Here is a 27622-nt window from a genome sequence, read left to right on the forward strand (position 1 = left end):
ATGGGCAACTGTGCAGAGCTTATAATTTATAGTGGGCACCATACGAATCTAACGAAAAAAATGTGAACTCAAATAATTAGATTATGACGGTATTCTGATAATAAATTGGTGAATATTAGCTAATGTACAGACGAGTAACATGTACATCTTCATTAACAGTAAAATTAAAAAGTAAAGTTTGTCCGGCTACGTGCCATACAAGCTCTTGGGGTCTTTCTTGACCTCGGCACTAGATGGGGTGAGTGGTCAGCATCACACCCTGGCCGTGCTTTACCCCTGGGAAAGGACCCCCATACCCATTGGACAGGAGGCTGGGTGGGCCCCAGAGCCGGTCTGGACGCAGAGGCTTGAGGAAAAATCCTCTGCCCCATCGGGGATCGAACCCCGGTCGTCCATCCCGTAGCTAGTCACTATACTGACTGAGCTATCCTGGTTCATAACAGTAAAATTATTACAAAAATAAGACAAGTGAAAAACATGTTTTCACTCTCCATACATCTGATGATTCAAAATTAACTTGTAGGGAGGCACTCAAGGTCATTATAAGAGCCTGGTGAAATCACCAACACACGTAAGGTACGTAATATTTATATTTTGCACAATAATTTTCTGGCTCTGGTTACAAATGTACTCCATACAACAAAATATATATGGAAACAAGTCTTGGCTTAATTAACGACGCAAGGTCTTCTGGGCCATGATGCCATATGGTATTGTAGGTTGTTACCAACAATTAATATGAAGAATTTGAAGTTTTCACGGCAGTGAGTCTGAAGATGGCCGTCTTCTGGGTTCATGCGCCGTGTGGTCTGACAGAAGTTTACTGACATTTGCCTCGACAGAATCGTGAAGACCATGAAAAACCTTAGAATGATTGGCATCCAAATATCTCCCAAACAAGAAGCAAGAGTTATAACCACTCAGATGTGACATTCAGCGTAAGTTTATAAATTTGACTTCATTATAACCAAGCTCGCCACCACGACAAAGTATAAGGGAGTGAACTTAAGAACCCACGCACTTCTAATCTGAGCATTAGATGCAGTTAAATGGTCAACTTCCTGCACCAGAATTTTACTCCTATGGAAAAAACACCTGGTACCCATCAGATAATGGTGGACAGGCGCCACGGTTGGTCTGATATATATATCATCTTTTAAACATACAGTGTGAAGTTTTCATTGAAGGTAGTTGCGGTGTTTGTTGAATCCACTCCGCCAGACAGTATCTTTCAGGTACGGTAGCGCTGGACCAGTCAGCAGGCTCTCAATAACATCTCGGAAGCCCAACTGGCTAGCCACGCGATATTTAATTTCGACGTCTGATATTCCCAACACAAATTTCTTCATCTGCTGAGCCATCTCCTGGGTAACATTTGCTTCCAACTGAAATCTAATTGAGAAATATAACATAAAAAAACTAGCAACTGTGCTGCGTCCTTTGTGGCGTTCAACGTGCTGCTCCTCCTAACAGTGATAAGATATTGTAATTAAAGGATAAGGTTTGATTTTATCAGAATATATTAATAAACTTATTCCTTATGCACTTACAAATTCCAAAAAAAAAGAATTAATAAACCTGACTCGTGAGGACTTTCTAAAAACTGTTTTTCATATCCCAACAAAATATGTAAAAACACATTCGGCAGATTTTACTCTGATAAAAATCTTGCAATGTGTCTTCTCTCTCTCTCCCCCCCCCCCCCCAACTCACTTGGACAGAAGTTGCCACCAATGGCATAAAGACTGACCTTCTAGCCACATCTTCTACTAACGCTGAAGTAAGAGGCATGTTAAACATGAAGTCTGTTAGATACGCTGCGTCTCCCTGAACAATGCAGTGCTGGTAAAGGGTGGCCCCCCAGTCGACGGGATGGCTGTATGCCCGAGTCATAATACAGGCCTGCGGAAAACTATAAAGAAATAATACAAACTGTCAGCGTACTTATCAACACAAAGATGCTTAAAATGCTAATAATTTTAATTTGTTTGGCAAGAATATTCCAGATTACAATTAAATACTAACTCAAAGAAGCAAAATCATTATTCAGAAGCTAATAATTCTACTCATAAGTTTCATCCTTTCTTCACAACACACCACCACTGGTCTCTTTCCTGAGCCAGTTTAATCTACTCACACCCTATTCCTTTAAGATCCATTTAAATGCTATCCTCCCATTTGTGCCTACGTCTCCAAAATGATTTCTTCCCTTCAGATTTTATTATTAAAATCTTGTATGCATTTCTCAACATTTCCATGCATGCTGTACGCTCTAACCATCTCATCCTCCTTAATTTGATCACACCTATAATAATTATTAAAGAGACAAATTATCAAGCTCCTCATCATATGGTTTTCTCCCGACTCATTACTTCCTTCCCCTTAGTAATTACACACTGTACAACACACCTCAATTTGTGTGTGACCATATACGCAACTTGGGCAGAATCCAGTTCTAGAAGACAGTCTGCCCCCTGACCAAGAGGTAGAGAATTGATAAGAGATAATTGTAAAGCAACCAATTCTGCGTGATGTGCTGCAGTCATGGCCCTAGTCAGTTTGTTAGTCTGTAACCAGAACATACAAAACACTTACGTCAAAGATAATATACACATTAGCCTTAGCTGTGAAACACTGCCTCTTATTCTAAAGAAGAAACACAAATTTACAAATTAAGTAAGATTTGAGGTTCTCACAGTAGTTAGTGAGTATGAAGATGGCTGCATTCTGGGCTGTAGTTCCAAGTTGTATCCATGTGCCTGCAGCGCTGCTCTGACAATGGAGGCAGCAAACACTTCCGAAATGGTGGTAAACTTCTAAACTTTAATCACTTACACCCTATTCCTTTAAGATCCATTTTAATGTTATCTTCACATTTATACCTAATATTGTAGTTCAGGTGCCACCATAGGAGAAAAATATGTATTCAAATTGTGCTCTTTATGAGGAATTAGCATAAAAAACACATTTTTCTTACTTTCAACTGTGACTACATTCTCTGATACAGGAGTTTCTTTGTTGAAAGGCAGTTTATAACAATATTATGTACAAATATAAATACCTCTGGTTTTGTGAAAGTTGGTATGAAACTGTTAATACGGAAACAACAGTAACTAAGAACGCCGTACAATATATATTGTCACATATACATGAATTTACATTTGTAATGTGGCCTATATAAGTTATGACAAAATTACTTTTATCAAATAGACAGAATGCACACATCAAAATGTAATTTAGGCTTTTGTTTATAAATATACTGATTAAGAATTTCTGCATCTGAGCCATTTGGCTCATCAATATCTGCGCAGCTCAGTTCCTCTGCCTGCCACCTCCCACCCCAAATGAACAGAGTACATAAGGTGAGGGAGCAAAATTTTTAAGCTCTCTGAACAAAAATAAACCTTCTTGAAAACAACACAACCTTTTAAGAAAGTTAACAACAGAAATAAATCTTATAAAAAGTTAATATGCCTTTGAGGAAGTTTCATGACACACTTTTCATTTTTTTCTGTGATTTATGAAAAACAGGTGCTGATATGATGTACCAATACCTACCACAAGGAGAAACACCTAATAAGAAGTTATCAATTGGGTGAAATGCAGAGACTTCCACAAACAATGTCTTACCTGCAGGAAGTATTCAGATGCATGCATAAAGTTGACCATTGCCGTATTAAGGCAGAGTTTCGTGTCCTCTGTATTGGTAAGCAACACAGGAGCAGTTGCCGTTTGCTGTCCCATCACTGCCAGCAAAGTGTGTACTCTAGCACATCCCTCACTTTCCCACAGATCTGCAACTTCACTGAACAACGAAAAGTGAAGAGAAACGAGCCGGAATAGCTCTCGGTCCTCGGGGCAGTGCTGCTTCAGAAAATCTAGCACGGCCAGCTTCAGATTTGGAACCTAAAATCCACATTATTAGCAGCAACACACATATTATTTAAAGAGATAAAACTGTCCCTACACCCAAACTCCATACCATGAAAGCAAACAGAACCACTGCACAAACAGTAAATTTACTGTTGTAATAAATGGTACTGATTTACTGAGTAGAGGTTACTTTCATAATCTTCTTCTTCTATGGCTCTCCAGTCCGTATTCGGTCCATGGCCTCCTCAATTCTCCTCTTCCATTCGGTCCTCTGTTGGGTCCGTCTGTCCGAGGCTTTGATTGAGGTTTCGAAACATCTTCCTTTTTACGGTGCAAGGTTGTTAGCCGGTTAGTTTCATAATGGCTTACCTTATCTAATCCTTTTCCAAGAAGAAATTCAAACTGTTCATTATCTTTCAACATTTGAAAAATGTAGTTCATTTCTGTATATCTTCCAATTCCAGTCAACAAACGAACCTGTATAAGGGATAAAACAAATACAGTAAGCAGGTGAGCTGGTTCTATGTCAGTGCTTCAACATGAAAATAAAATATGGTTAATGCCAATGTTGTCACCATTAGAGCCCAGTCCTGCCTCTGCAGTAGATTATTGGTGAGTATGTGTGCTCGATGCAGAACAGCTACAATTCCTTCCATATTCAAAGCTGTTGTGTAGCAATCATGGGCACGGATCAGTATCTCCACAACTGCAAAATTCACAAAAAGTAATGCCAACATACTGCAAAGTTGCAACAGTAACAATAACAGTAAGTAACCAACCATGTTATTAAAGTAAAGCTGTCCCACTATATCAAGAGTGTCTGTTTCCTATATCTCAAACCAATTCCATGCATACAACCTACTCATCACCCTGATGATGGTGGCAGTAAGGACCTCTGAAATGGTGGTAAACTTCTACTAGACTACATACCACTACAATCCAGAATACAGCAATCTTCAGATCTTACCTTCCTTATTTGCCTCCAGCTGTGAGGCACCAATTTGAGTTGCCTCACACAACAGATTTGTACCAAGTCCAGACAAGTCATCACAAAGCTCCAAAACAAGATGACAGTTTAGATCCAGATCACAGTCCCACAGTGTGACTCCAGAGAACACGTTACTCTCACCTATGCAACACACATTCATAAAAAAACAGTATTACACATGTACGATAAGAATAAAGACCAGACTAGATGGTGCAAAATCCCAGAAGACAGCAATTATCAAACCCGTCACCCAAGATCTCAAAGTCTTCATGGAAAATTTCTTAAAATACCGTACCTTGTACATGATTACTGACAGCTGCAACAATTTCTTGACAAAGAAATCTTGACACTTCTTCACTGTTCATCTGAGCTGCCAACATAAGGTCACTAGCCACAACAAACTTATTGCAACAGTCATTGGCAAGGGAAGTGTGTAATAACCTCAAAGGATCTTCCAACTTCAAGATTTCCTAAAACATTTAATTCAAGCCACTAAACAAAAGAGAATCTACACAGTAAATGCTTTATGTTTCCTGCTTACCTTACTAACCATAATGTTCATTCGTTCATTACAGACAAAAACCTGTCGTCTCAAATTCAAGTTCACCACACATATGACACAGAATAAACTTAATACCATATTTTACAGAAGTCTGTTAAGTAGTTTTATACATTGAAGATTTCTGTCTTCTGGGTTGTTGCGCTGTGTAGTCTGGTCGATGTTAACCAACGTTTCAGAGGTCATTCCGCCTCCATCAGGCAGTATGACCTCTGAAACGTTGGTTAACATCTGCCAGACTACACAGTGCAACAATCCAGAAGACAGAAATCTTCGTACTCACTGCTGTGAAAACCTCAAATCTTACATTTATATAAATTCATGTAAGGTTCAGATAAAATGCGTAACTACAGAATGGATGATAATGGTAAGGGTCAGTTGTCCTGTGCTTAATTAAGCACTACATTATGAAGATATATGAGGAGTGAAGGCACAGCTCCATACATTCTTAACCTAGGCACTAGATAGAGGTGAGTGAACATCTCAACATTACTACCCCTACATCGAATGAGCTGCTGGTACACATTGGATAGGAGGCTGGGTGGGCCCTGAGGTCGGTCTGTTACGAGTCAATAAACATGATCAACTGAAAATGTAGGACTTATTAACATGAATAAATAAAAGAAAATATCTCAAATAATACCTGATAAGGCATGTCCAAGTTCATGGCGACACGGAAGCAACAGACAAGTCGACTGCCTAACTTTCTCCCATGTTGCAGATGTTCAACAAGTTTTTCCAGAACTGACAGCGTGTCTTGCTTATCTCGGACATTATCATCTACATAGTCTGAGCTGATGCTTTGGTTCAATAGACTGTGTGATGACCCAGGACTATTAACTGAGAAGAAACAACAGTCATTAAAAGTCAACAAGAAGTATTACATAAATTAACTATATCATAACTTCATACTGTAAAAGTGAAATATGAATAACCTCAGACCTCAGGTCTGAGTCTAGCAAAATCAGGGGCCCAAACAGCTAGGGTTTCTGTCCAAATGTTTTACCTGAAAACAGAAGATCCAGCTTCCATATTGTTTTAATTTTATTGAAATACAGACAATGGACAAAGTCCAAAATACAAATTTTACAGATTATAAAATATTACTCAGCAACCAACATCTAAATCTAGATCAAACAGATTCACTTACTTCCACTTGATGACACAGACGTTAGCCTTACTGATTTCAAAGTTCTTCGTTTGTAGGTGCTGCTGGATGTACTTGCTGGTTCTGACAGTAACATCCTGTGTTCTGCACTCATTTGGTATGGAGTGATCTCTCCCTCAGCCAGACTCATACATGTCCACAGGAGTTGTAAATCCTAAATCAAAGAAATTTTCATCATACAATCCTGTTCTATGATTGGTTATCAGTTGCCCTCTATTGCTCTCTTACATTCACTGGCAAACATGTCAAACAATGTTTTAGTTATATCACACTGCCAGTGCCAAACACCTTCACTGACATAAATATACTTGCTCTTATCTCCTAGAGATGTCATTCAAATGCATTCAAAATTTCGCAGATAATGAAGAAAGCTTTGATGGATCAATTTATGTACTTACAAGTGATATTCTCCCATAAAACAAATCTCTGTTTTACTGTAAGCATGTGGTTTCCTCATATGTGTAATGGCGACTGATGTGAAGTGTGGAAAAGCAAAATATTTACATGGAAATAAATAACTATACAAGATATCACAGTAGAATTGAAGGCAACCTAAAAATGTAATGCAAATAACAGTTACCAAGATATTTAAGTGTTTTATACTCATGTTAAACACTCAAAAATGGCTCCACAAAGGATTTAAATCACCAACAGGTCACATACTTAAAGAGCAGCATGCAGTTCATAAGCTGCCAGTTGCATACCCCTCGTCTAAGGTTTTTTAATTACACACAATGTCTGTGAGTTTCCTCTGCTTCAGTCTTCAGATTACTGATTGTCATTATACTGAGAGATATTTTGTTTATATTTTTTGTACAACAGACCACTAGAATGACTGTGAAGGTTAGCATACAAGTTTAGTTAATTTATGGGTTCCTGGTTCTATCCCAATTGCTGCCACTTATCAAAAATAAAAACAGTAACAACATGACAATATAATAACAATGTCCTAAACATGGGAGTACAGGCAGATCATGAATATTAAATATACAACATGGTGTCAGACACATCTGTAGTGTAACATGATACCTGATTACGATGGTTGAACAAAGCTTCCATTCTGCTTGCAGTACTTATATCTGCTTGATCCAGCAACCTACCAATCAACATATCAAGGCGAGCAATTTCTTGCTCTTCAGCCAGTGTTTCACGAGGTATTCTGGAAACTTTCTGGAGATCTTTTTTCAAACTACAGAGCAATTTAGATGTAGTATTACTAGTAGTGAGATTCTGCAGCACAGTCTCCTGTAAAGAACAATTATTTTTACTGTAACTCAGAGTGTGAGGCTGAGGAACTTCCTTCATAAAACTCTTTGTATTTGCTGTTACCTCCAGTTCTGTATCCACTTGTAATAAACATTTCCACATTTCCATTTCCACATGGTCTTCTTCAAAATTTGTAACTGATGAATCATCATTGTCAGAGTCTTCACATTCCTGGATCCTTTTCAGCCATGTTAAAGCCATTTTCAAAACATGATACCTTAAAAATGTATTCAGACATTCAGATCACTATAAATGCTATAATTTTTTTTAAACAAAAGGTAGCTATTAAGGACTGCAGACATAATGGCAAAACTGCAGACTTCACCAATAACAGTCCTTACAAAACACTAAAGAAAAAACTGGAAATAATCACTGAAAAAATGTATCATGCAGAAGTTACAGAACTTGAGACAAATATATTACGTAATTCAACACAAAGAATAATTTTTAAGAACCTAATAAAATATTATTTGAGCATAAAAATATTGCTCCTTCTTTTCTGTTCTTACTGTGCTATAATTAAATATTATACCCAATTATATCAAGCACCTCTCTTTATTTGATGACACCTTCTTTGAGTGTTCCTTGAAGAAATCAGCAGCATGTTTAGGACTGACTCCATTACCACAAAATGCTTCATGACATCTGTACCAAAACGCTGTACATTCACTTTCTGATTGGTTCTTCAACACATGAAGATTTTTAAATTCATGCGACCACTGTAACACACCAAGCACATAGCAGCTGTAACTATGTGACTGTCCACACAGTCATATTTCTAAAAAACAAAAATTTAAAACATCTATGTCTAGGTCTTCCACCAAAGTCAGAATTTCACAGAACAGGTAAATATATTATGACTTATATCTTAATTGCGTCATGCTTGTGTTCTTCAATACAATAATTTTATTCACCGTCTTTACACAAGCTTATAAGCTTGTGTAAAGACGGTGAATAAAATTATTGTATAAATATATTATGGTTTTATTTATACAAGTTGAACATCAAATTCTCCTTTATGGAATTAATTTTTATATAAACACATTTTAAAAAATTAATATTATAGGTAACAAAATTTCTTCTATGATGGAAATATGCTAGACCAAACACATGCCAAGAAAAATCTCAAAACCTTAGTCAACAGACCTTACCCATTGAATAAATTATTGTTCAATTATGAGAAAAACATGACTGCATCATTGAAATCTTACACTTTTTGTTGTTCTTTTTATTATATACTGCATATTTGTTTTTATTAGTGGTGTGCATTTGAAATTGTTCTCAAAACATTGGCAGAAGATATGGTCTGTTCAACATTCAGCTACCTGATGCAGCTTGTAGCCCGAGAATCTTTCATCAAATTAATATCAGCTTATTATAATAAATGAATAAATAGATATGTATATATGTACTATATTTATTTATTAGTGATTTATTTAATGATGATGTCATGTCAGTAGGTTAGACTATATAGTACTGAACGCGTAGCATATATTTACCTTTGTTTATCATTGTACTGTCTTTGGTGAAATTATCTCTACTTCATTGAAATTAATGAAAATCCATTTTAATTTAACATTCACCTGACAAATGACTTCCAACAAACATATCCTTTTTATACAACAAACAATGACTTGGCATGCATGACACACTAACCTGAGCAATCATTACAGAATCTTTAGGTAGTCCAACAAGAGACACAAAATCAAGACCCTGCTGGTATCTGCCATTTTCCACCAGCTGGTCTACGCAGTGCTTCAATTCCGCTTGGTATTCAGTGCAACCCTTGTCATGACACAGGGCAGCCCAATCTGCAAGTACTCCAGTACCTTCCAGACACTCCGCCAACTGAGCCAGGAGTTTGAAGTCACAAGCACTCACTGGTCACATGTAATAAGTAACGTATGTGCTATAATACTAATGAGTCTGTTACAAGATAATTTAAATGATATATATTCAATATGAAACATGTAGATGGACAGACAAACGGATGGACACAACCTCTTCCAAATGTCTTCATTTCATGCAATATGCATAAGAACAAATAAAATATTTATTCAAGCACAGGAAACAAATAACTTACCTGGTAAATTTTCTGTAAACGAAGTCTTGCAAAGTGTGTTAATAAATAACAGTTGGTGATGCGATGAACTGAAGCATTTTCCTAACGCAATGCACGCCATACTGACTGCAATAGATGCAACCCAGTGTCCACTGTTGATGAACGTAGCCTCCAAATCTTCACATGCCATAATGGATGGCTGGAAATAGCAAATAGTCATCATGAGATGATGTGCCGGACCACAGACTGATCCACGCTATATAGTCTATGTGCATAGCAACAAAAAACAAATTTTGGTATTATACATCACTGTCAAATCATTCTCTATCCCTGTATTAAAGTAAAATCCCTAAAGCAGTATTAGTCTAGTTAATCAGCCACTGTTACCTAAAAGTATAAATTCCAAGATGACACAAGACTAATAAAACACTGATACTTGTAACTTTACTCTTCACCATTGAACTCAGAAATGGGTATGCTCCATTGCCAATGCAGCAATCACACCTAATACACGCTCCAGTTACCTTCTTATATCTTATCAAAACTAAAAACAGACTGAGGTATAGAAAAGAAAATCCAATGTAAAATCAAGAAATCCAAATACAGGTTTGTCTAACTACAATACTGAACCCTGTTTTTCCCTCCACCCCCAAAGAAATAAATTAATTTTGGAAAAACGTGGTTGTAAATCTTGTACAATGCAGAGAGACTTACATTTATCTTCATGTTGCACCAACCAGCTTTGAACGCTTTCATACTCTCAGTGCTCCCCTTAAAATTCTTCTTTGCAACACATTCCATTAAAAATTCAGTAAAAGCACATAATGGGTTCTCCTGAAAACACACGTAACTGTTGTTACTCTGCGTATTATAGAAGTTAAAAGTCACGCAATTTGCGATACATTTATTACCCAGGAAGCTAATGCATATGTGAGCTCATCACAAGTGTAAGAAAGGTGAAGTAAGAGAAAGACATGTAAAGTCCTGATAATGCTTAGATTATTTAATGACTCTTTAACAGAAGTAATTAAATATAAAAGGTAAAGATAAAATTGCCCTTGCTTTCGCACAACACCATGACGATGTTGTGGGAGTGGAGTTACAGCTCCATATATTAATCTCAGAACAAGACGGATGTGAAGGGTAAGTCTCACGCTATAGCCACTTTACCCCACATGAAAGAGACCCTCATATCCATTAATAGGAAAATGGATGGTAATCAGAGCAACTTCAGATGTAGTGACAAGAAAAGTCCCTGCCTGGGCCACAAACCAAACCGCAGTGGTCCAGTCTGCAACCAGTTGCTACACTAACTTGAGTTATTGCAGCCTATATCATGTAGTTAGCTACAATATCTTAAAATTCCATAAAAGCAGGGAATTTCCCCCCGAAGATCTATCAACAAGATGACAACGCTGTTGTCCTGGGCCATGATACCATGCAGACTCATAGGTAGATCTACCTACAAGTCCATACAGTGTCACAACCCTGGAGAACATCATCGTCACTGCTATGAGAACATTAAATCTCACGTTTGTCAATTATAAAAGTCCGATCCTGAGCCACTAACTTTGTCAGTCATTAAAATACTTAATGAACAACAAATATACTTTGTTTACTTACAGGCAAAAAGATGCTGAAACCTCTTGCAAGTGTCGTTATGTAACCTGTGGAAACAATTTCCTTAAGGAGTGACTCCACTTGTTGCACAGGCCAAACATTTTGTTGCAATGCAGAGCAAAGTTTTGATTTTAAATTTGCTGATATACAACTGCCTAAGGAAGTTATGAGCCATGTACAGAAGCAAGCCAAAACTGATGAAGGCTGTAACATTTGTAAAATTATAATTATTAGCAGTATATTATTCTGGAGTTCACAGGTACGGATGACGCAACCACGGCTCGCCACAGACCAGCTACGGCCACCGGACCATCGGATCAATAGCTAAGTGCAGATGACATGACGACTATGAATAAATAGGAAGGGCACTAAAGGAAGCAGTCATAAATTATTAGACACGCAAAAGGTTCATAGCTCAAAAACAGCATACTGAGAACTTGTTATGAAGACCCTATTTAACTTTTAAGGTGAAGCTACAGAAATACAACGCCATATTGGAAATTTTAAAAATAAGAAAAGGGCTGTAACCTGTAAAGGTGACTTTTCCCTTACCTCATAACACGTCGCAAAAATAGCAAACAGTGGATTCCGAAGAGTATGGCAAGCAGTTAATAAAGCTCGTGGTGGATCCTGACTTCTGTGGCAACTCAGGAGAGTGCAAAACACATCATTACTGTCCTCATAGCTTGTCAATTCTGAAATGGTAACAGCGTGCAGACTAGACTGGTATGAGTCTTCACTTGAACTACTGCTGACATGCATTGCACCCTCTGTTCCTTGGGTTGGAGACTCGCTCAATGATTCCTACAATGATAAAATGTATGGCATAAACACAATATGTGGTGGGCCAAGACATAGCTCAGGCAGTCACCAGCTGCTCACAGCGAAGGGCAAAAGGTTCATGACCAGGTTAGTCAATGTGGGATTTGTGGTGGTGTTTCTCTCTGGGTCCTTGGTTTTCCTGTCAGCATCGTTTCACTGGTACTCTATATTCACTCATGTATCATCTGCAGATGGACAATGGGCCTGTTAGCGGCCACAGTTCCAGAGGCATAGTATAGTCTCAATTCATCATTACAACAATAAAGCAGGTCACATGCTACTTACATTCAATGTCAATTTCTTATGGCTAAATTAACAACTTTTAATTCCTTTATAACAGATTCTCTTCAGAAACACCCATATATTTAATCCAGAAGTTTATAGGTTTCTTACCTTTGTCAAGCCTGCAGTGAGTCAGTTTACTGACAGACATATTGTAGAATTTATAACAAACAGAACTTACACTGCCTGCCTCTCCTTTCTGAAATCCTATTGTTGAATACAGAACTTTTCGTGAATCCCTTGCCATCAGTTTACTTCTGTCCTTAGTTCCCACATGTTCCTGTTTCACAGCCATTTTGTGACTCAATGCATGTGACAGATGTTCCTGAAGATGACTCGAATGAAATTCTTTGACAAGTAACAGTACCTAGAAAATGTCAAAGATTGCAACCAAATTACCACTCAGTTGTTTTAGGCTACCCTGAAATAATAATGGAGACAAACCTATCATTTAACACCATAAAAAGTATGAACTTCAATCTACTCGTAACATGTTACAAGCATTACATTTGATATTAAGGAGGTTATGAAAATGTAAGTGGCCCAGAGATGTGTCCAATGATTAACTCTGGTATTAGCAGTGTTTGGCGTTTTGTTTCCATCAGTTAATTAGGTTCTTCCTATGATTTTAGATAAATACTACTGAATCTCTACTATGAAAACCAACAACTGAACTAACCTGATCAACAGGATACTGGTGAATTTGGATGAACAAAACAAATGGAAGCCACAAATCTGCTCTTGCGCAATGCCTTAAAAACTGTTCTGGTAACTTTGCCTGGTGTAACTTGGCAAACTTGACAGCCAAATCCCAATGCAGAAATTGTTTCACAGTGGAATCATCAGAAGAGTGACTATGAAGAAGTGCAGTTTCTAATAGAAGCAGAATTTCTGTCGCTATCTGCTCCTTTGAAACTACCAGCCCATGCATCAACATACCTAGAGCAGAAAACTATAATAACCAAATAAAATCTATAACAACATTTATGTCATTCTGTAAGTAAAGATGTTCTGAATTTGAAAATTTATTTTAGTTATTTAAAAGAGATGAAAACTGTTGAAAGATGATAATAACATCATTAAATGTTTCTGTAACCATGACGTTTTATAAACCATGCTCCCACTCTGAAAAGCATAAATACACACAAACCTGCAATTTTAATTTTAGTTGTCTATTCTCTTGCTTATGAACAATATTTTGTTGATGTTGTTGAAAGCAGAAGAAACACTACAAGTTAGTAAAACTAAGATTACAATGGAATGGACACACGTTATGCATCGGCAAAAAGAGGGCCTTTTTCACAACAAGGCTCCAGAAAAACTACATAAAATCTATTAGCCACTTAAAAAATACATTTTAATAAACATTCAAATGGGAATAAAAATGAAAAAAACCAACAGTGTTCGTAAACCCATTACAAGTGGCAAGGATATTTCTGGAGCCTTCTATGATTATTTGTAAAAAGCAGAGTCCTCCTTTAGCAGCTGCTAAAGAAATTCCATTTCTTCTATGGAATCAGAAGGCATGTTCACAACAGCCCACCCGTGAACCCCATCCTGAACCAGATAAATAGAATCTACATCATCACACTATTTATTTACAATCCACCAGCCAGCAACAAACATGAAAATGTTGAATAAACGATGACTGTGAAGAAACTCAATAAATATCACAACACTGGAATGGTGAAGTGAAGAAAATTATAAAAGGAAGACATCAATTGCTTCATGACTCAATCCTTATGGCAATTAATGTGACCTAGCCTAATGCAACTCCTGTTCCTGTTCTTGAATATGTTTCTACTACATGCCCATTATAACAACCCAAAACAATTCAAGCTTACCAACTTGTTCTTCATGAAGCTGTTCCTTGCCAGTACTGTGAGAGACAGAAGAGTTTAGGTAATTCAGGATCTTGTTTGCTGCAGCCACGTGAATCCTCACATTTCCTGAATCTACGCCCAGCATTTCAATAAATGATATGCAGGCACAAGTAATGCTTTGATTTGCAAAACGTTTTAATGCCAAGCCATGGGCAAAGTTACATGCCTGTTTCTTCCTGGTAAATGACAGCAGATTTAATAAAACTGTTCAAAATGGAATTTCAACAACACAGACAATATCATTAAACACTGATACTCACATTTTTCTGGATATCTTTCTATGTAATCTCAGCTGATCTACAATAAACACATTTACTGCAATGCTAGGCCGCCCTTGTTTCAAGTAATACATGTAACTTAAAGTTACATTGTGTCCATATTTTGCAGACAGTTTTTCAGAAGAAAAGTGAGGAAATTCTTCATCCTTTATTCTGAAATCACATTCAATAATTCTGTTAAGCATTCATGTTAGAAAAAGGGAAAAATTGTAAGTTAATTTAACAGTTCATTAACACATACCTTAAAATCAAAAATGTGTCTTGAAACACACAAGTCTCAAAATATCATAAATTAAGTGAGAACAATTTGTAGATCATCTGTCTTGTTTTTCTGTATGAAACATTGTCTCACACTGCATTACATCACTCTACATGAAGCCTAGGCATGAATATTATAATATTAAAAACGTATCTTAGAAAAACTGGCTGCAAAGATGTAAAATGTACTGAATTTGTTAAACATAAAGCTCTAATGACAAGCTTTGTCACAGTTAAAAACTTGACTGTTCACACGCCTTTCATTATGGGAGTATACAAAATTTGCATTTCAAAAGGTTAGTAAAGACAAAGATCTTAAAACCTTGCATACTGTAAAAGGCATTAGTGTCCTTCAAAGTGTAAACAGTTTTGTTTGTATACATGCTTTATAAAGACAAAGATACAAAATATAAATTCCCGTCTTCATGATACATACATGTGTGTGCTCTGCCAACCAAACAGCTTTGAAATGTCAAATGGTGAGCAGCCCTGGAGCAGCTGATACACCGTCACATCTGGTCGGGTATTATAATCACTCTGTTGTGACGATAGAGCCACTTTCAAGACAGGAAAATGTCTTAGGACAGAATGAACGGAATCACTGTCGATTGGAAGATCCGCTGAAATTTTCTTTTCGACCACATCCTTTATCATATTGTTTCCATAAACAATTGTTGCCAAAGTCACAAGAGGATGTTCTTGAAGGTATGAATCAGTATTACCTTTACTCAAAAAATGAGTCGCACTTAACACTGCTTGGTGCACAATGGATTCATCAGATAAATTGCCATCCAGCTGTTTCATAGTCAACCATAACCTCAACAAGTCCTTTTCTTCTTGCTTACTTAGTGACAAAGAGCAGAGGGAATCAATCCTATCACTTGAAAAATCAGAGTTTTGGAAACAAGGAAAAATTACATTAAACAGTTTGTGTTTAATGCAAAAACTGATAAACAAATCTTCAAAATTGCAGTATGATACACTGGACAACGGCTGATTTAAAATTTGTTCAATATCATTAAGGGATTTTGTTCTGCAGAATCTTGTAAGAATAGTGCATGGATTTGCTCTCTCACTGCTGCTGAACACTCCAAACCTGTAAAATACGTAATATTAGTTCAAACAAAATTTCATAATATAATTTCACACATAAAGCGAAGACAAACTCTCTAAAATGTTAACGTTTGCCAGAACCCTGATGACGGGGACAGAGATTGTCCCTGAAACATTGGTTTTGTCTTTTAACCATTTAATGCAGCTGATCACCCGAGAAGATTTTATTGAGTTACATCACTGCAAAAGCTTCAAATCATATAAAATTTAACATGATTCCTTCCAGTGGTTCATTTGAAAGCTAAATAATGAGTTCTTAAGGCCGTCACAATGTTACCTTACATTCTAAAACTAATTCCAAAGAAAAAAGCCATGTGATATAATAATATACCAAGTTTTGTGAAAAATAATTCACTGGTCCAAATATTATTCGGATAAATAGATTGACAGACATGTAAACATGATTTCATATGCCTATAGTTTGTTTTATAGAAAATCATACAAAAATTAAGTTAAAATAAAATAAAAATAAAACTCTCACCTACTTAAGTGGTCCAATACCACTTCTTTGGTTCTTGTCATAGAACACACAACATGAATACTGTCTATCATAGACTGTGTTACATCCCACTCTGAAAATAACTTTTGTATCTGCATTTCTTCGGTGCCTTCAGCATTTGGTTGCTTCTTTGTGCATGACCGGTCACTGATTCTGGTAATTATGTCTATACATCCTTCAAATCTACTGTAGTAAGTGTTGATCCAAGTTATCAGAATATCTTCTCTGTTATTAGAAAGCAAATATTTCCAGGCTATGTTTGGTTCAATAAATGTTTTCAGTCTGTCATCTGTTAAACATAAAAAAATCAATATCTTGTGAATACCAAATAAAGATTATCGGTATCAATATTGTACGGATCTATGTGCCACTAACAATAATTATGGACCAGGATGCAAATTGAAAATGGATTGGAAATAAATTAATTTTAGGCAGTGGTTATACACTACACATTATTTTCATGTACACTTGACACTATAACAAAATACATTCTTAAACACTTATCTCTGCTCATCTCACTAAAAATATGGAATTTATATTTGACGGAAAAAGTTCTGTACATGGTACAGAAAGAGATGTAAACCTTTCTTTGAACAATTAATGAAAAAGTGAAAGGTTTCCACAGACCACAACAGCTACAATGTTCGATGACATAGAAGGACTTCAACAGACAATGCAGCTCAAACTGAAAAGCCAATCTTCTACACCCAACATACAATAATCATCACTGCTGTTTCACGGTCCTGAGGTGCATTTGAATCTTGAACCAAAGATTGGTTATCCTGAGTATCTTCATGGGCACAATTTCTCCATGCAAATACTGGGATATTACCTTAAACTGGACAATAACCACTTCTTTCCACATCCTATCCAATTCATTCTTCATAACCTCCTACCATTCAATTCCCTGTAACTAACGGAGTTAAAAAATGAACTATGTAGCCAAGTGAACTAACTCACCTAAGGTATTAAAGTACAGTTCCACTAATACCGTAACTCTCCAGTCTCTCGATTGTTGTGTGATTGTGCTAATAGATAAATTATCAGAGTTCTCAGATATCTCTGGCATATCATATGGTTGAATATGTCTCTGACGTGAAGGTACTGCTCTGACAGGAAAACTGTGAAAGAAGACAAGTCTGCTGAAGTGTTGTCTGAGCTTCATTCATATTAAGTACGATTTTTTATTATTATTTATTATTGACTGCAAATGGGTTTTTACCCGGTGGCAGTAGTCCTACAATAAGACACAACAAAACAATGAGGTTCTCATGGCTGCCTTCCAGATTGTAGCACGGTTTACCAACATTTCAGTAGTCCTTGCTGCCTCCATCACCAGGGTGATGAGTTAACAATGCGTAAAAATCGGTTTTGAGATATAGGAACTAGTCAGTCAAGACAGAAATTTAACTGGACCAGTGGGTTCTGTCTTGCCTGACATAGGTACTCTTCTACCAGACCACATAGTGCTATGACCCAGAAGACAGTCATCTTCATTCAATTATCCACACATCAAAAAGCCCATACCCATTCAAACCACGTTTCATTCATATTTGCTACACACCATAATTCTAAAAAAGTCTAATAATTTTGTTCCAGGTGCCATTACTAATATTCTCACTATTTTTGTCACCTTTTCTCTACTGTATTTATAGTAATAGAAGCTTGCCCCTGACATCATCTCAGAGCCATCTACAGTAGAATTAGATACTATAAATGCTGTTAGCAGTCACCTATTTGCAGAATAAGGCACTGTTACTGGAACAGCCATCTACCAACAGACAATTTGTATTACCATGGTCTCACACAGCATGACAACATTTTTATTTCATGGAGATATTATAAGCCACCATTTCCTATAAAATATGGGTCTTCAATTTTCACAGCAATGAATAAGAGGACTGCATCTTCTGAATTATAAAATTGTGTAGAGCAGCACGCAGTCACCGATGTTTGGTTCTAGCCAACCCCAGGACGGGAAGGATGCCATAAATGAAACTTGAAAAAACACATTTATATAATAAGAGAACAAAAATTAAAGCTTGTTAATAAATACTTGTGAAACAACACTGTTCAATTTTATGAACTGTCAATAACTCAATAAGTCACAGAAATTATATGGCAGAAACTGAAAATTGACAGTCTGATGCAAGCTGCAGCATTAAAAAGTTGCAAAAAAAGACACTGTTGATTAGCTCAAGTAATAACTCACCTGATATTAGGAATACATTTAGAATGAAGTATTTCTTCCATTAACTTTAACATATCCCAAGCTTCTAACTCATCTGAGGTAAACAGATCTCTGCCAGCAAGGTACACAGCCAAATTATCACGCAGTTCCTTATCAAATGATTTCAAACAGATATCTCTTAGTTCTTTGTATGGTTCACAGCCCTGTTGTAACAAAAGACCATGTTAATTTAATTACATATTCAACAAACTATAATTATTTTTCAATGTCCTCTCAAGTGATCAGACACAGTGATGAAGAGGTTTTATTGGACCATATAAACTACTGAGTTCTTAAAATTATCCTACTGATCAGTGTCTCTAAATTTTCATCTGCCCACAAACCCCCACTCCTGTAAATCTGAATAAGTAAATCTTAAAATATATAATATAATTCAGGTCTATACACAAACTTTACTTACAGATGTTAAAATTTAAAATTTGCGCTATTCATCGTTACTACGATGTTACAATACTGCGCCTTCATTACTACATGTTTCGATGGGTAGCATCATCTTCAGGTTTTTCCTTTAAAACTACTTTATATTTCAATGCAAGTTTTTCATTTATTCATCTGTTTTGTAAATTATTATAGTATGTGTTCTGTTGATCTTCTTATTTTATGCATCTTATGTTTTGTTTTCCATTATATAATATATATATAATAATGGAAAACAAAACATAAATGAATAAATGAAAAACTTGCATTGAAATATAAAGTAGTTTTAAAGGAAAAACCTGAAGATGATGCTACGCATCGAAACATGTAGTAATGAAGGCGCAGTATTGTAACATCGTAGTAACGATGAATAGCGCAAATTTTAAATTTTAACATCTGTAAGTAAAGTTTGTGTATAGACCTGAATTATATTATATATTTTAATTATAAAACACAAACATGACGCATTTAAACTATAAAAGTAAATCTTAATTAAAATCATTTATTTTATTTAAGAATTTCTCCTTTATATGACCTCCTCTTTCCCTTCAAATAGTCACCAGACCTGACCCATCTCATGCACATCATTTCAGCAACTTTCTTCTGGAAAAATATTACCAACTCAAAGAATGTACAAACAAAGTTAATATGTACTTTTATAAAACAGAGTAACACTACCCATATCACTACTTTTGTAATTTAACCTCAAAATAATAAATACACAAAATACAATCACGAGTTTTTAATAACGAACTGCCCGAAACAATTGCTATTCTCCCAACAGATCAGAATAGAAATCAATGGAAGAAATATAACATAGAATAAGAATCAGATCCATGTTCACTTCTGCACAGGAAAGACCTCAGAAACAGAATCTTTAAGTACTGACATAAAGTCATCAGACACTCTGCAAATTAGTCCACCCCTGGACCCTAAATTAATTGTAATATTATATTCTGACCCATGCCTAGGCTGGCCAGATGGCAACTGCCCAATATAATTAAAAAAAATAGAGAGAGAGAGTATGCATTTCATGTTTTCCCTCATATGAGAAACAAATCTGACTTCATAATTTAGTCATCCTAAGAATTACTTACAAGATTAACTAAAATCTGCTTTGCTTTCTCAATGTCTTGCTTCAGAAGTTGCTGTACCCAGACATACACTTCCTGTTTAATTCTCTGAAACAAGTTACTAGAGCTCCAGCCACGACACGTAGATAGAAACGTCTGAAGAAGAGGGATGTTATTGCTTGCCACTGCTTCACAAATGACATCACAGTCTTCCATATCTTGCCATTTGCTCCATTCTTTCTTCAAGACATCACCAAGACAGCCCAGCGGCTGATACGTGCCACTTGCAACAGCATTATCTCTGGAATGTTTCCGCAAGTACCTCCGAAGTTCCACAACATGCAACATTATTTGCTTCACCAACACACTTTTCTTCTTTTCAAATGTATCATGTAACGCAACAGAATGTAGTGCAGACTCTGTGCCAAAATATTCGTGCAAAAACTGAAGTAAGTCATTTGCGTGATTTAAATAAAGTAAAACAACCTGTTCAGAGAATGACAGCTTGTTCTTGTTTTCAAGCAATGAATCAAACACAGTAGCAAAGAGCTTATCCATATTCAAACTGATGTTTTGGACTTTTGTCTGCCAAACGGCATCACTATCACCTGGATTAATTACAAATGAGGTCCTGAAAGCTGAAAAAATAAAACATATTGTGAGCCATGTAAAATTCATAAGAAACTGATGTGATTGCAAGTATCTAAGTTTTAATTTTAAGAGATGCACAAGGTGCATAGTGACTGTGATAAATTAGATAATTGACTGACTAGCTGAGAGACTATAAGCTCCTCAAAAATGCCTCTGCTCCATACAGTTAGTTAGCGATGGCCACATGGTTCACCCATTTCCATCTTACACCAAACACATGCAACCAAAGACAAAATAATTTATACTGACACATATGTTGTCCTGTACATACTTTGAACATTAATGAAATTGTAAAAATATAAAAATATCAGTGAAGATTAAAATATTGTAAGAAACGTCATGAAACAGTGGGTTAAACCAAACCTTGAGAATGCAAACTCAGTGCCAATCGAACCACGTCCATCTGGTGCTGCCTAAGACCATCAGCTAATGCAGGAAGGGGAACAATCAAATCACCCCATTCCCCTCCTCGCAGTAATCGGCCAACTGACTCTGTTTCCACACAGTGTAATAGCTAAATCAAGGACACAAATGATTTGTCAAATAAAAAAATATATAATGAACACATATCAATTAAATAGCTGGAAAGAACTGAGATAAATTTGCAATGTGGAGTATAAAAATAAACATAATTGGAAATACAGGTGGATCTCATGCAAAGAATGCAAACTATCTCAAGAAGAAGAATATGCTTAAAAAGTCTTTAATAATATTGTTTTGTTAATACCTACAAACAAACAAATTAGGTACAGTAAAGAGAAAAATAAATAGTTACCTTGTTCATAAGTACATCTCTGGACAGGTTACCTAGAAACAACCATAAACAGCTGGGAGAGAGGAAGGCATCCATTAACCCTAAGCAGCCACCTGGAATCACGACTGTGTCAGTGGGTACAACCTGTTCAGCAAGAAAGGCTCCTGATGCCACATCATAAAGACGATACACCCCACCGAAAGATGATCCACTTGCTGTGTACCAAACTGCCAATCCTGCAGCTGTCATATGCAGCTCCTGTACACCGAATCCAACTGGTGGCTCAGACACACAAAGTAATCCAGATTCATTAACTCTTCTAATGTTTTGTGATTTGTGTCCTCTATTTCTCCCTGAAAGGATGACAGTAAGTAAGAATCAAAGCTTTCACAGTGACTAAAAGTGTTACAATCCTCTCATGTGATCAGTCACATCATTCCCTAATGATGGAGATGGGAAAGATCTCTCAAACGTATGACTTCTGCTCTGAATTTACACACCTGATCACAATAATAATGGTTTAAGTGGTCATGCTATATTTTAGTACTATTACTTCTATACGTGCAACATCTGGAAATATGAACATAAAAATCAGAATACATCAGTGATTCCAAAACAATGATTTGCACATTACTTGAAGGAATGCAACATATTTCAGGAAACAAATGTTGTAAATGTAGATTTTGGATGTGCCAATACTTTTCTGTGTATCTTTCCCTTTCTTCATCTCTGAGAAAAGCAAAACTCGTTAATGTCTTCGAATCTGCATAGGTGCCCTACCTCAGATATGGCTTCTTTAGTCATTTGAGATATGAAATTCTTACAATGGTGAAATTTGTAGTCTTCTTTCTTATTTTGTCACATGGTCTTGTAGGCTGTTACCAACACCAAGACAGTAATTTTTTCTGACCTACTACCATGCAGCTGAACTTTCAGATTTTTCATAAATAACAGAGCTAGTGTTAATCAGCATATGTACAGTGCAAATGAAACAGATTTATACAAATACATGAGCTCCAACCATATTCCTTATTCATTTTTTTATATATAAATCTGCCTTGTAATGATATGAACTGGACAAAGATGATCTTAAATTCAAGACGTAAATCCATATTTTCATCACTAGAATATAAAGTTTCCTTGGATGTAAATGTGACACATGAAAAAGTATTACCATACCTGTTACACTTTCTGTACACTCATTTTGCTTCAGTGAATGCAAATAGGTATCCCACGTCATTTTGTAGGAATGAACTTTATCCTTCTCTGTTAATTCAAACATATATATGGAAGAACTGTCTCCCCTGTCAAAAAATAAATGTAATGCAACATTACTGATAAAGAGCACACATTGTACATGACATTAAAAGTTGATGGCTGTCTTCCAGATTGCGACACCACACGGACCTGTAAGTTGGTAACACTTCAGGCTTGAAGATATACGCATAAGTATATACCTCTGGAACACTGGTACCCATCTACAGGTCCACACAGTGTCAAAATCCAGAAGACCACCATCAAAATCTTCACTGCCGTAAGAACCACACATTTCAAAACTTACTTTATTTCAGAAGTACCCAAATAGTTATGAGACTTTTTTTGAAGTTTCATGTAAGATAATAACACAATTTCCCCTGACATACAGCTAAAATGTTATACATTTTGTTAGCACCCTTAAGTTAAGAGCACAGACAATTTCCACCCTGACAAGAAAACTTGTATTTCTGAGAATCTAACTGAAGCTGAAAGGTTTTCTAACACATCAATTACAATTTTAGCTGCTAGACAGCATCAGAGTCTCAATTTATCAATTCAAAGGATGTTTTCTTGTGACGGCATGAACATTACATATTTGCTATTACATTCTTGAAAATAATTAAAGATATACACATACACTGAACTTGATGGTTGGATTCGTAGCAGGCTACTGATTGTTCTAACAGAAGTACGAGATGTTCCAGAACTTGCCGAGATAACGCTGTCTCCACAGTTCCACCTAGAACTTTACAATTCGGTTCTCAAATTGTTTCCTCATTACTCATGACATAACATTACATGAATCAAACATTAAAACAAATGTCTATGGTAAATCATACAACTGAAGTGACACATGAATACTTCAAAATGTATTTAAAAATGACTACCAACATTTCAGAGAAACCAACACGTGGAATTTTAATATTGTGATCTTTCAAGCATCATGACGTGTGATTGGTCAGAGGTTACAGCAAATTAGGTCAGTCAGTTGCTAATAAAATTTGTTTTGAGAATAAAAAATATAAATTATCAAACAGGCAGTGGAAGATCAAACAACTTAGCATCAGAACATATTGCTAGTCCAAAATTTGATAAGAGTAAGATTAACAAGGCAAATATTCTAATCTAAAGATTATACATGGGCTCTGCTAAAATTTATGTTTTAAAACACGCATATTTCACCTTTCCTCTTGAAGATCAGTGCTGAAATATTCCTGAACCCTAGCGATAAAAACTTTGCCGGTTATATCAGACACTGCAATGAAGTCTCCGTTTGTAGACACTGTCATGGCAGAAAATGTTTCAAGGACCTCGGAGCCTTGACCATGTGGTAACAGAGAGTACAGATTTACTACTCCAATCTGCCTCCCACTCCTGACAGAATATGCTGCTGTTAGAAAGTTAAAGAAGTTCCATTCTTTCATTTAATGACATGTTAAAAACACGATTGAACAGAATATTTTAGGAAAGGTGTTTAAAAAGCCTAAAACATAACCAGAGTGAATTTCTTTCTTCTCAATAAAAAAATCCTATCATGTCACTTTCAAAAACTTAAAAAAGAGAGAGCCACACTGATAACTTCATGTAATATAGATATCAGGTATAGTCCTTAGAAAATCAAAGAACTGCTGTATGTATGAAATTTACAGGACACAGAAAGTAGAAAACATATGAACATGTTCACACTACATGCAGCAACTTGGATGCTGAACATTCCATTACATTTGTACTCATAAAAGAGTTAAATGCTCATATTTACTTACGTGATCAAGAAATCCCATTCTGAAACTTAAGAGGGTCTGGACTATCTTCACAGAAATCCACCACTATACCCCATCCAGAGTTAATTTAATCCAGACCACACTTTACCCCCATTCCTCCTGTCTATTCGTAGTTCATTCAAATAACTTTTTCATTTTTGGTTTCACAACCAAAATTTTGTTAGATTTATTGTCTCCACCATGCCTGGAAAATGTTTTACTAATCTCATGCTTCTGTATTCAATCACCTTGACAATACATAACCTAACTACCGCATTTAATCAATTAAAGTTTTCTATCAAAAGCAGAAGAACTAATTTATTAAAGGTAAATAGAACACAATATAATATCATGTCAAACTCAATATCAAAAACACTCCACACTTCAGCATGAAAGTGCATAACAATCATTCAACCTTTCAAAATCAAAGGATACTGACATTTCCTCCAGCTGTCAGAGAATAAACATATTCACTAGAACTTCCAACTGCTTTGCATGATGAGACCTCGATAATGCTTGTGACGGAAAGCGGCGTGGGGTACTGAATCCAGAAACTTACAAGCCACTTATTTTCAACCAGAACTGTTAGTTGTGATTTAGAAAATACCACTGTTTTCAGTTCAGTAGACTCTGTTATATCTGCAAAAGATTAATTAATTTTGTTATAAATCTCACATACTTTAATATAAAATTCCCTTAAAATTAGCATCTTCATCAATATCCCTTTCACTGTTATCAACAAAAAATATGAGGTTCTATTCTGTGATTGCAGTATGTGCTTTACTGGCTCAGTATCTTGTTTGTTTGTCAATAATATGGGCAATAAATTGTATGAGCAAAGATTCTACATTACATTTTCAGTCTAACTAAAAATAAAAGTCACTCACATTTACAAAACGATACAAATACTCTTCAATTTCACTTCAAATTCAATATATTGAAAATATATTCAGTTTATCTAATAATTTCTTACCAATTCCAGTGCTTTCTAGCAAAGCTGATAACAGTATGGTGTCTTCCTCAGCTAGAAAGTCCAGCGTGGTATCATGTATATTGTAAATTTGAAAAGATTTGGTTTCCAATATGACAAATAACTGTTGTCCATCTTCTGAAAATTTGCAACTGAGAAAGAAGAAAACATAAATTCTCTCCCACGAAACAAATTGTATTCATGTGACCTGGGGCTCTCATGACACTGCAGATGTTGACATTAGTCTTCTGGGTTGACACCATGTGGAAGACGGAGGCTGTATGTTCCTCCGAAACACTGGTAACTACCTACATAGAAGTCCACATGGTGTTACAACGTTATGTGAGGTTTAATCAGTAAAGATGTTTATTGATAAAACAGCAATATTTACATATGTGGATTTCTGGGAAGTGGCACTTTGTTATTGGAATACTTTTATGTGTCTATTTTACCCTCAGAAAAGAACTCTTCTAAGGCGGGTGAGCCCAAGGATTATAGCTATTTAGTTACCTGTCAACTTTCCAAGAGCTCTTCCAGATGAGTGTTAGACATGGTCCATTTTCTGTTTTACTTGAAATAGAATACACATTTGCATATTTGTCACTAGATATTAAACACAAATGGCAAAGTTTCTGTGAAATAATTGCAATATGGCAATCTGTTATGGCGAGTGTTGGTGATATTTTCACCAAACTGACGGTTCTTTGCTCCATTTATTACGTTGAACACATGACAACAACCACTTACAAAGGCGACATAACACCGCCCGATCCAAAACGAACTGTATCACGGGTCATTAATACGTCGTAAATCGATTGTCACAGTTTACGATTTGTCTACGGTTTCATCTGTGAACAAATCTTTCTCGTAAGTTCTCATCACGTCCACCAGAGGGCTCACAAGCTCTACTATGCTTCAAATCTACCAGACTAACATAACCCAGATGACAGCAATTTTCAGTTTCTTTGCTGTCTTCAAAGGCTTTGCAAGAGCAATTTAATCCAGTAAGGAGAACAATTTGTATTTATTCATAAATGGAGTGAACATACGAATTTCCTCGAAGTTTGTTTGCATGTGACTGCCCTATTTTATGTGACCAATGTAGAAAACTAAATAAAATTTTGTTGCCTTTAGTCTTCTGGGTTGTGAAGCCATATACTAGTTACAGCGAGTCGTGTCACGTTTTGGTTTAATGAATCACCACCATTTCAGGGTTCCCACCTATAAGACTGCATGGTGTCACAAACCAAAAGACCACAATCATTGAACAAAACTCACATGCACATACTTTAAAGTAAAAAGTATCTTAAATGCAGAATTAATTTAGGGATTGATAAATGAAGGCGAGTCCAGTTGTCTTGAGATCTTAGATCAAACAAACATTGGGATAAAAATTCGGGTCCAACTTAGTGGGGGGGGGGGGGGGGTTATATAGGCGAATTTATTCGTGTTTCTCTGTGCTGGCATAAGATTTGCGATTGTCTCATCCTGGAGCGGAATCCTACAACTTATCTTAAGTAAGGGTTTAGAAGCCCTACACAGCGGCGTAAATGGTGACATTCCAAATACAGACAGTTCGTAGTAAATGAATCTGCCACTGACAGCTGCGTTTATTTCAAAATTGAAAATATTGCACAGAACAAACTGAATACAGAAACAGGTAACATTCTAACAATTCTGGTGGGAGAGTTATATCTCTCCCCCCCCCCCCCCAAAAAAAAAAAATTCTTTTGGGATGTTGTGTCGTGCAATCTCGTAGATAATGACCAACGTTTCAGAGCTGTGTTGTGTTTTCTTAGAGGTACGGACTGAATTAAT

At 36.2% G+C, this 27622-nt stretch overlaps 1 protein-coding gene across 3 annotated transcripts; it reads right to left on the reverse strand.

Annotated features, from left to right (window-relative positions):
• Positions 1–572: 572 nt before the first annotated feature.
• On the reverse strand, positions 573–26601 carry LOC110826792 (spatacsin). Of its 3 annotated transcripts, none has more exons than XM_087344251.1 (35): positions 26315–26601; positions 25808–25956; positions 25270–25473; positions 24257–24461; positions 23712–23819; positions 22997–23121; positions 21839–22170; positions 21427–21577; positions 20437–21050; positions 18884–19065; positions 17632–17792; positions 16654–16960; positions 15496–16155; positions 14784–14954; positions 14485–14699; positions 13320–13579; positions 12822–13007; positions 12089–12340; positions 11540–11740; positions 10631–10750; positions 9938–10115; positions 9511–9734; positions 8404–8573; positions 7918–8071; positions 7618–7833; positions 6571–6742; positions 6064–6260; positions 5157–5331; positions 4841–5002; positions 4449–4579; positions 4243–4350; positions 3631–3906; positions 2410–2567; positions 1751–1912; positions 573–1392 (listed from the first exon to the last, which is right to left on the reverse strand). In XM_087344251.1, exons 1-35 carry the CDS (start codon positions 26515–26517, stop codon positions 1179–1181), a joined length of 7503 nt encoding a protein of 2500 aa, XP_087200377.1. In that variant the 5' UTR covers positions 26518–26601; the 3' UTR covers positions 573–1178. The 3 variants fall into 3 exon arrangements, with proteins under 3 accessions (XP_087200377.1, XP_021913476.2, XP_021913475.2); XM_022057784.2 differs by having other exon boundaries at positions 23712–23813; positions 24257–24464; XM_022057783.2 differs by having other exon boundaries at positions 24257–24464.
• Between the last annotated feature and the right edge of the window lie 1021 nt (positions 26602–27622).

This window comes from Zootermopsis nevadensis, unplaced genomic scaffold (genome assembly GCF_977971745.1).
Source record: "Zootermopsis nevadensis isolate Lab colony 2312 unplaced genomic scaffold, Znev_1.0 Znev_ptg000007l, whole genome shotgun sequence".
Classification (NCBI taxonomy): domain Eukaryota; kingdom Metazoa; phylum Arthropoda; class Insecta; order Blattodea; family Termopsidae; genus Zootermopsis; species Zootermopsis nevadensis.

Coding starts and splice junctions, on each gene's coding strand:
- LOC110826792 (XM_022057783.2), bottom strand. CDS start 26,517: ATGGAGCAAAGAACCGTCAGTTTGGTGAAAATATCACCAACACTCGCC. Junction 4,580..4,840: donor GCTGGAGGCAAATAAGGAAG/GTAAGATCTGAA, acceptor TGAATTTTGCAG/TTGTGGAGATACTGATCCGT. Junction 4,351..4,448: donor GGCAGGACTGGGCTCTAATG/GTGACAACATTG, acceptor TCCCTTATACAG/GTTCGTTTGTTGACTGGAAT.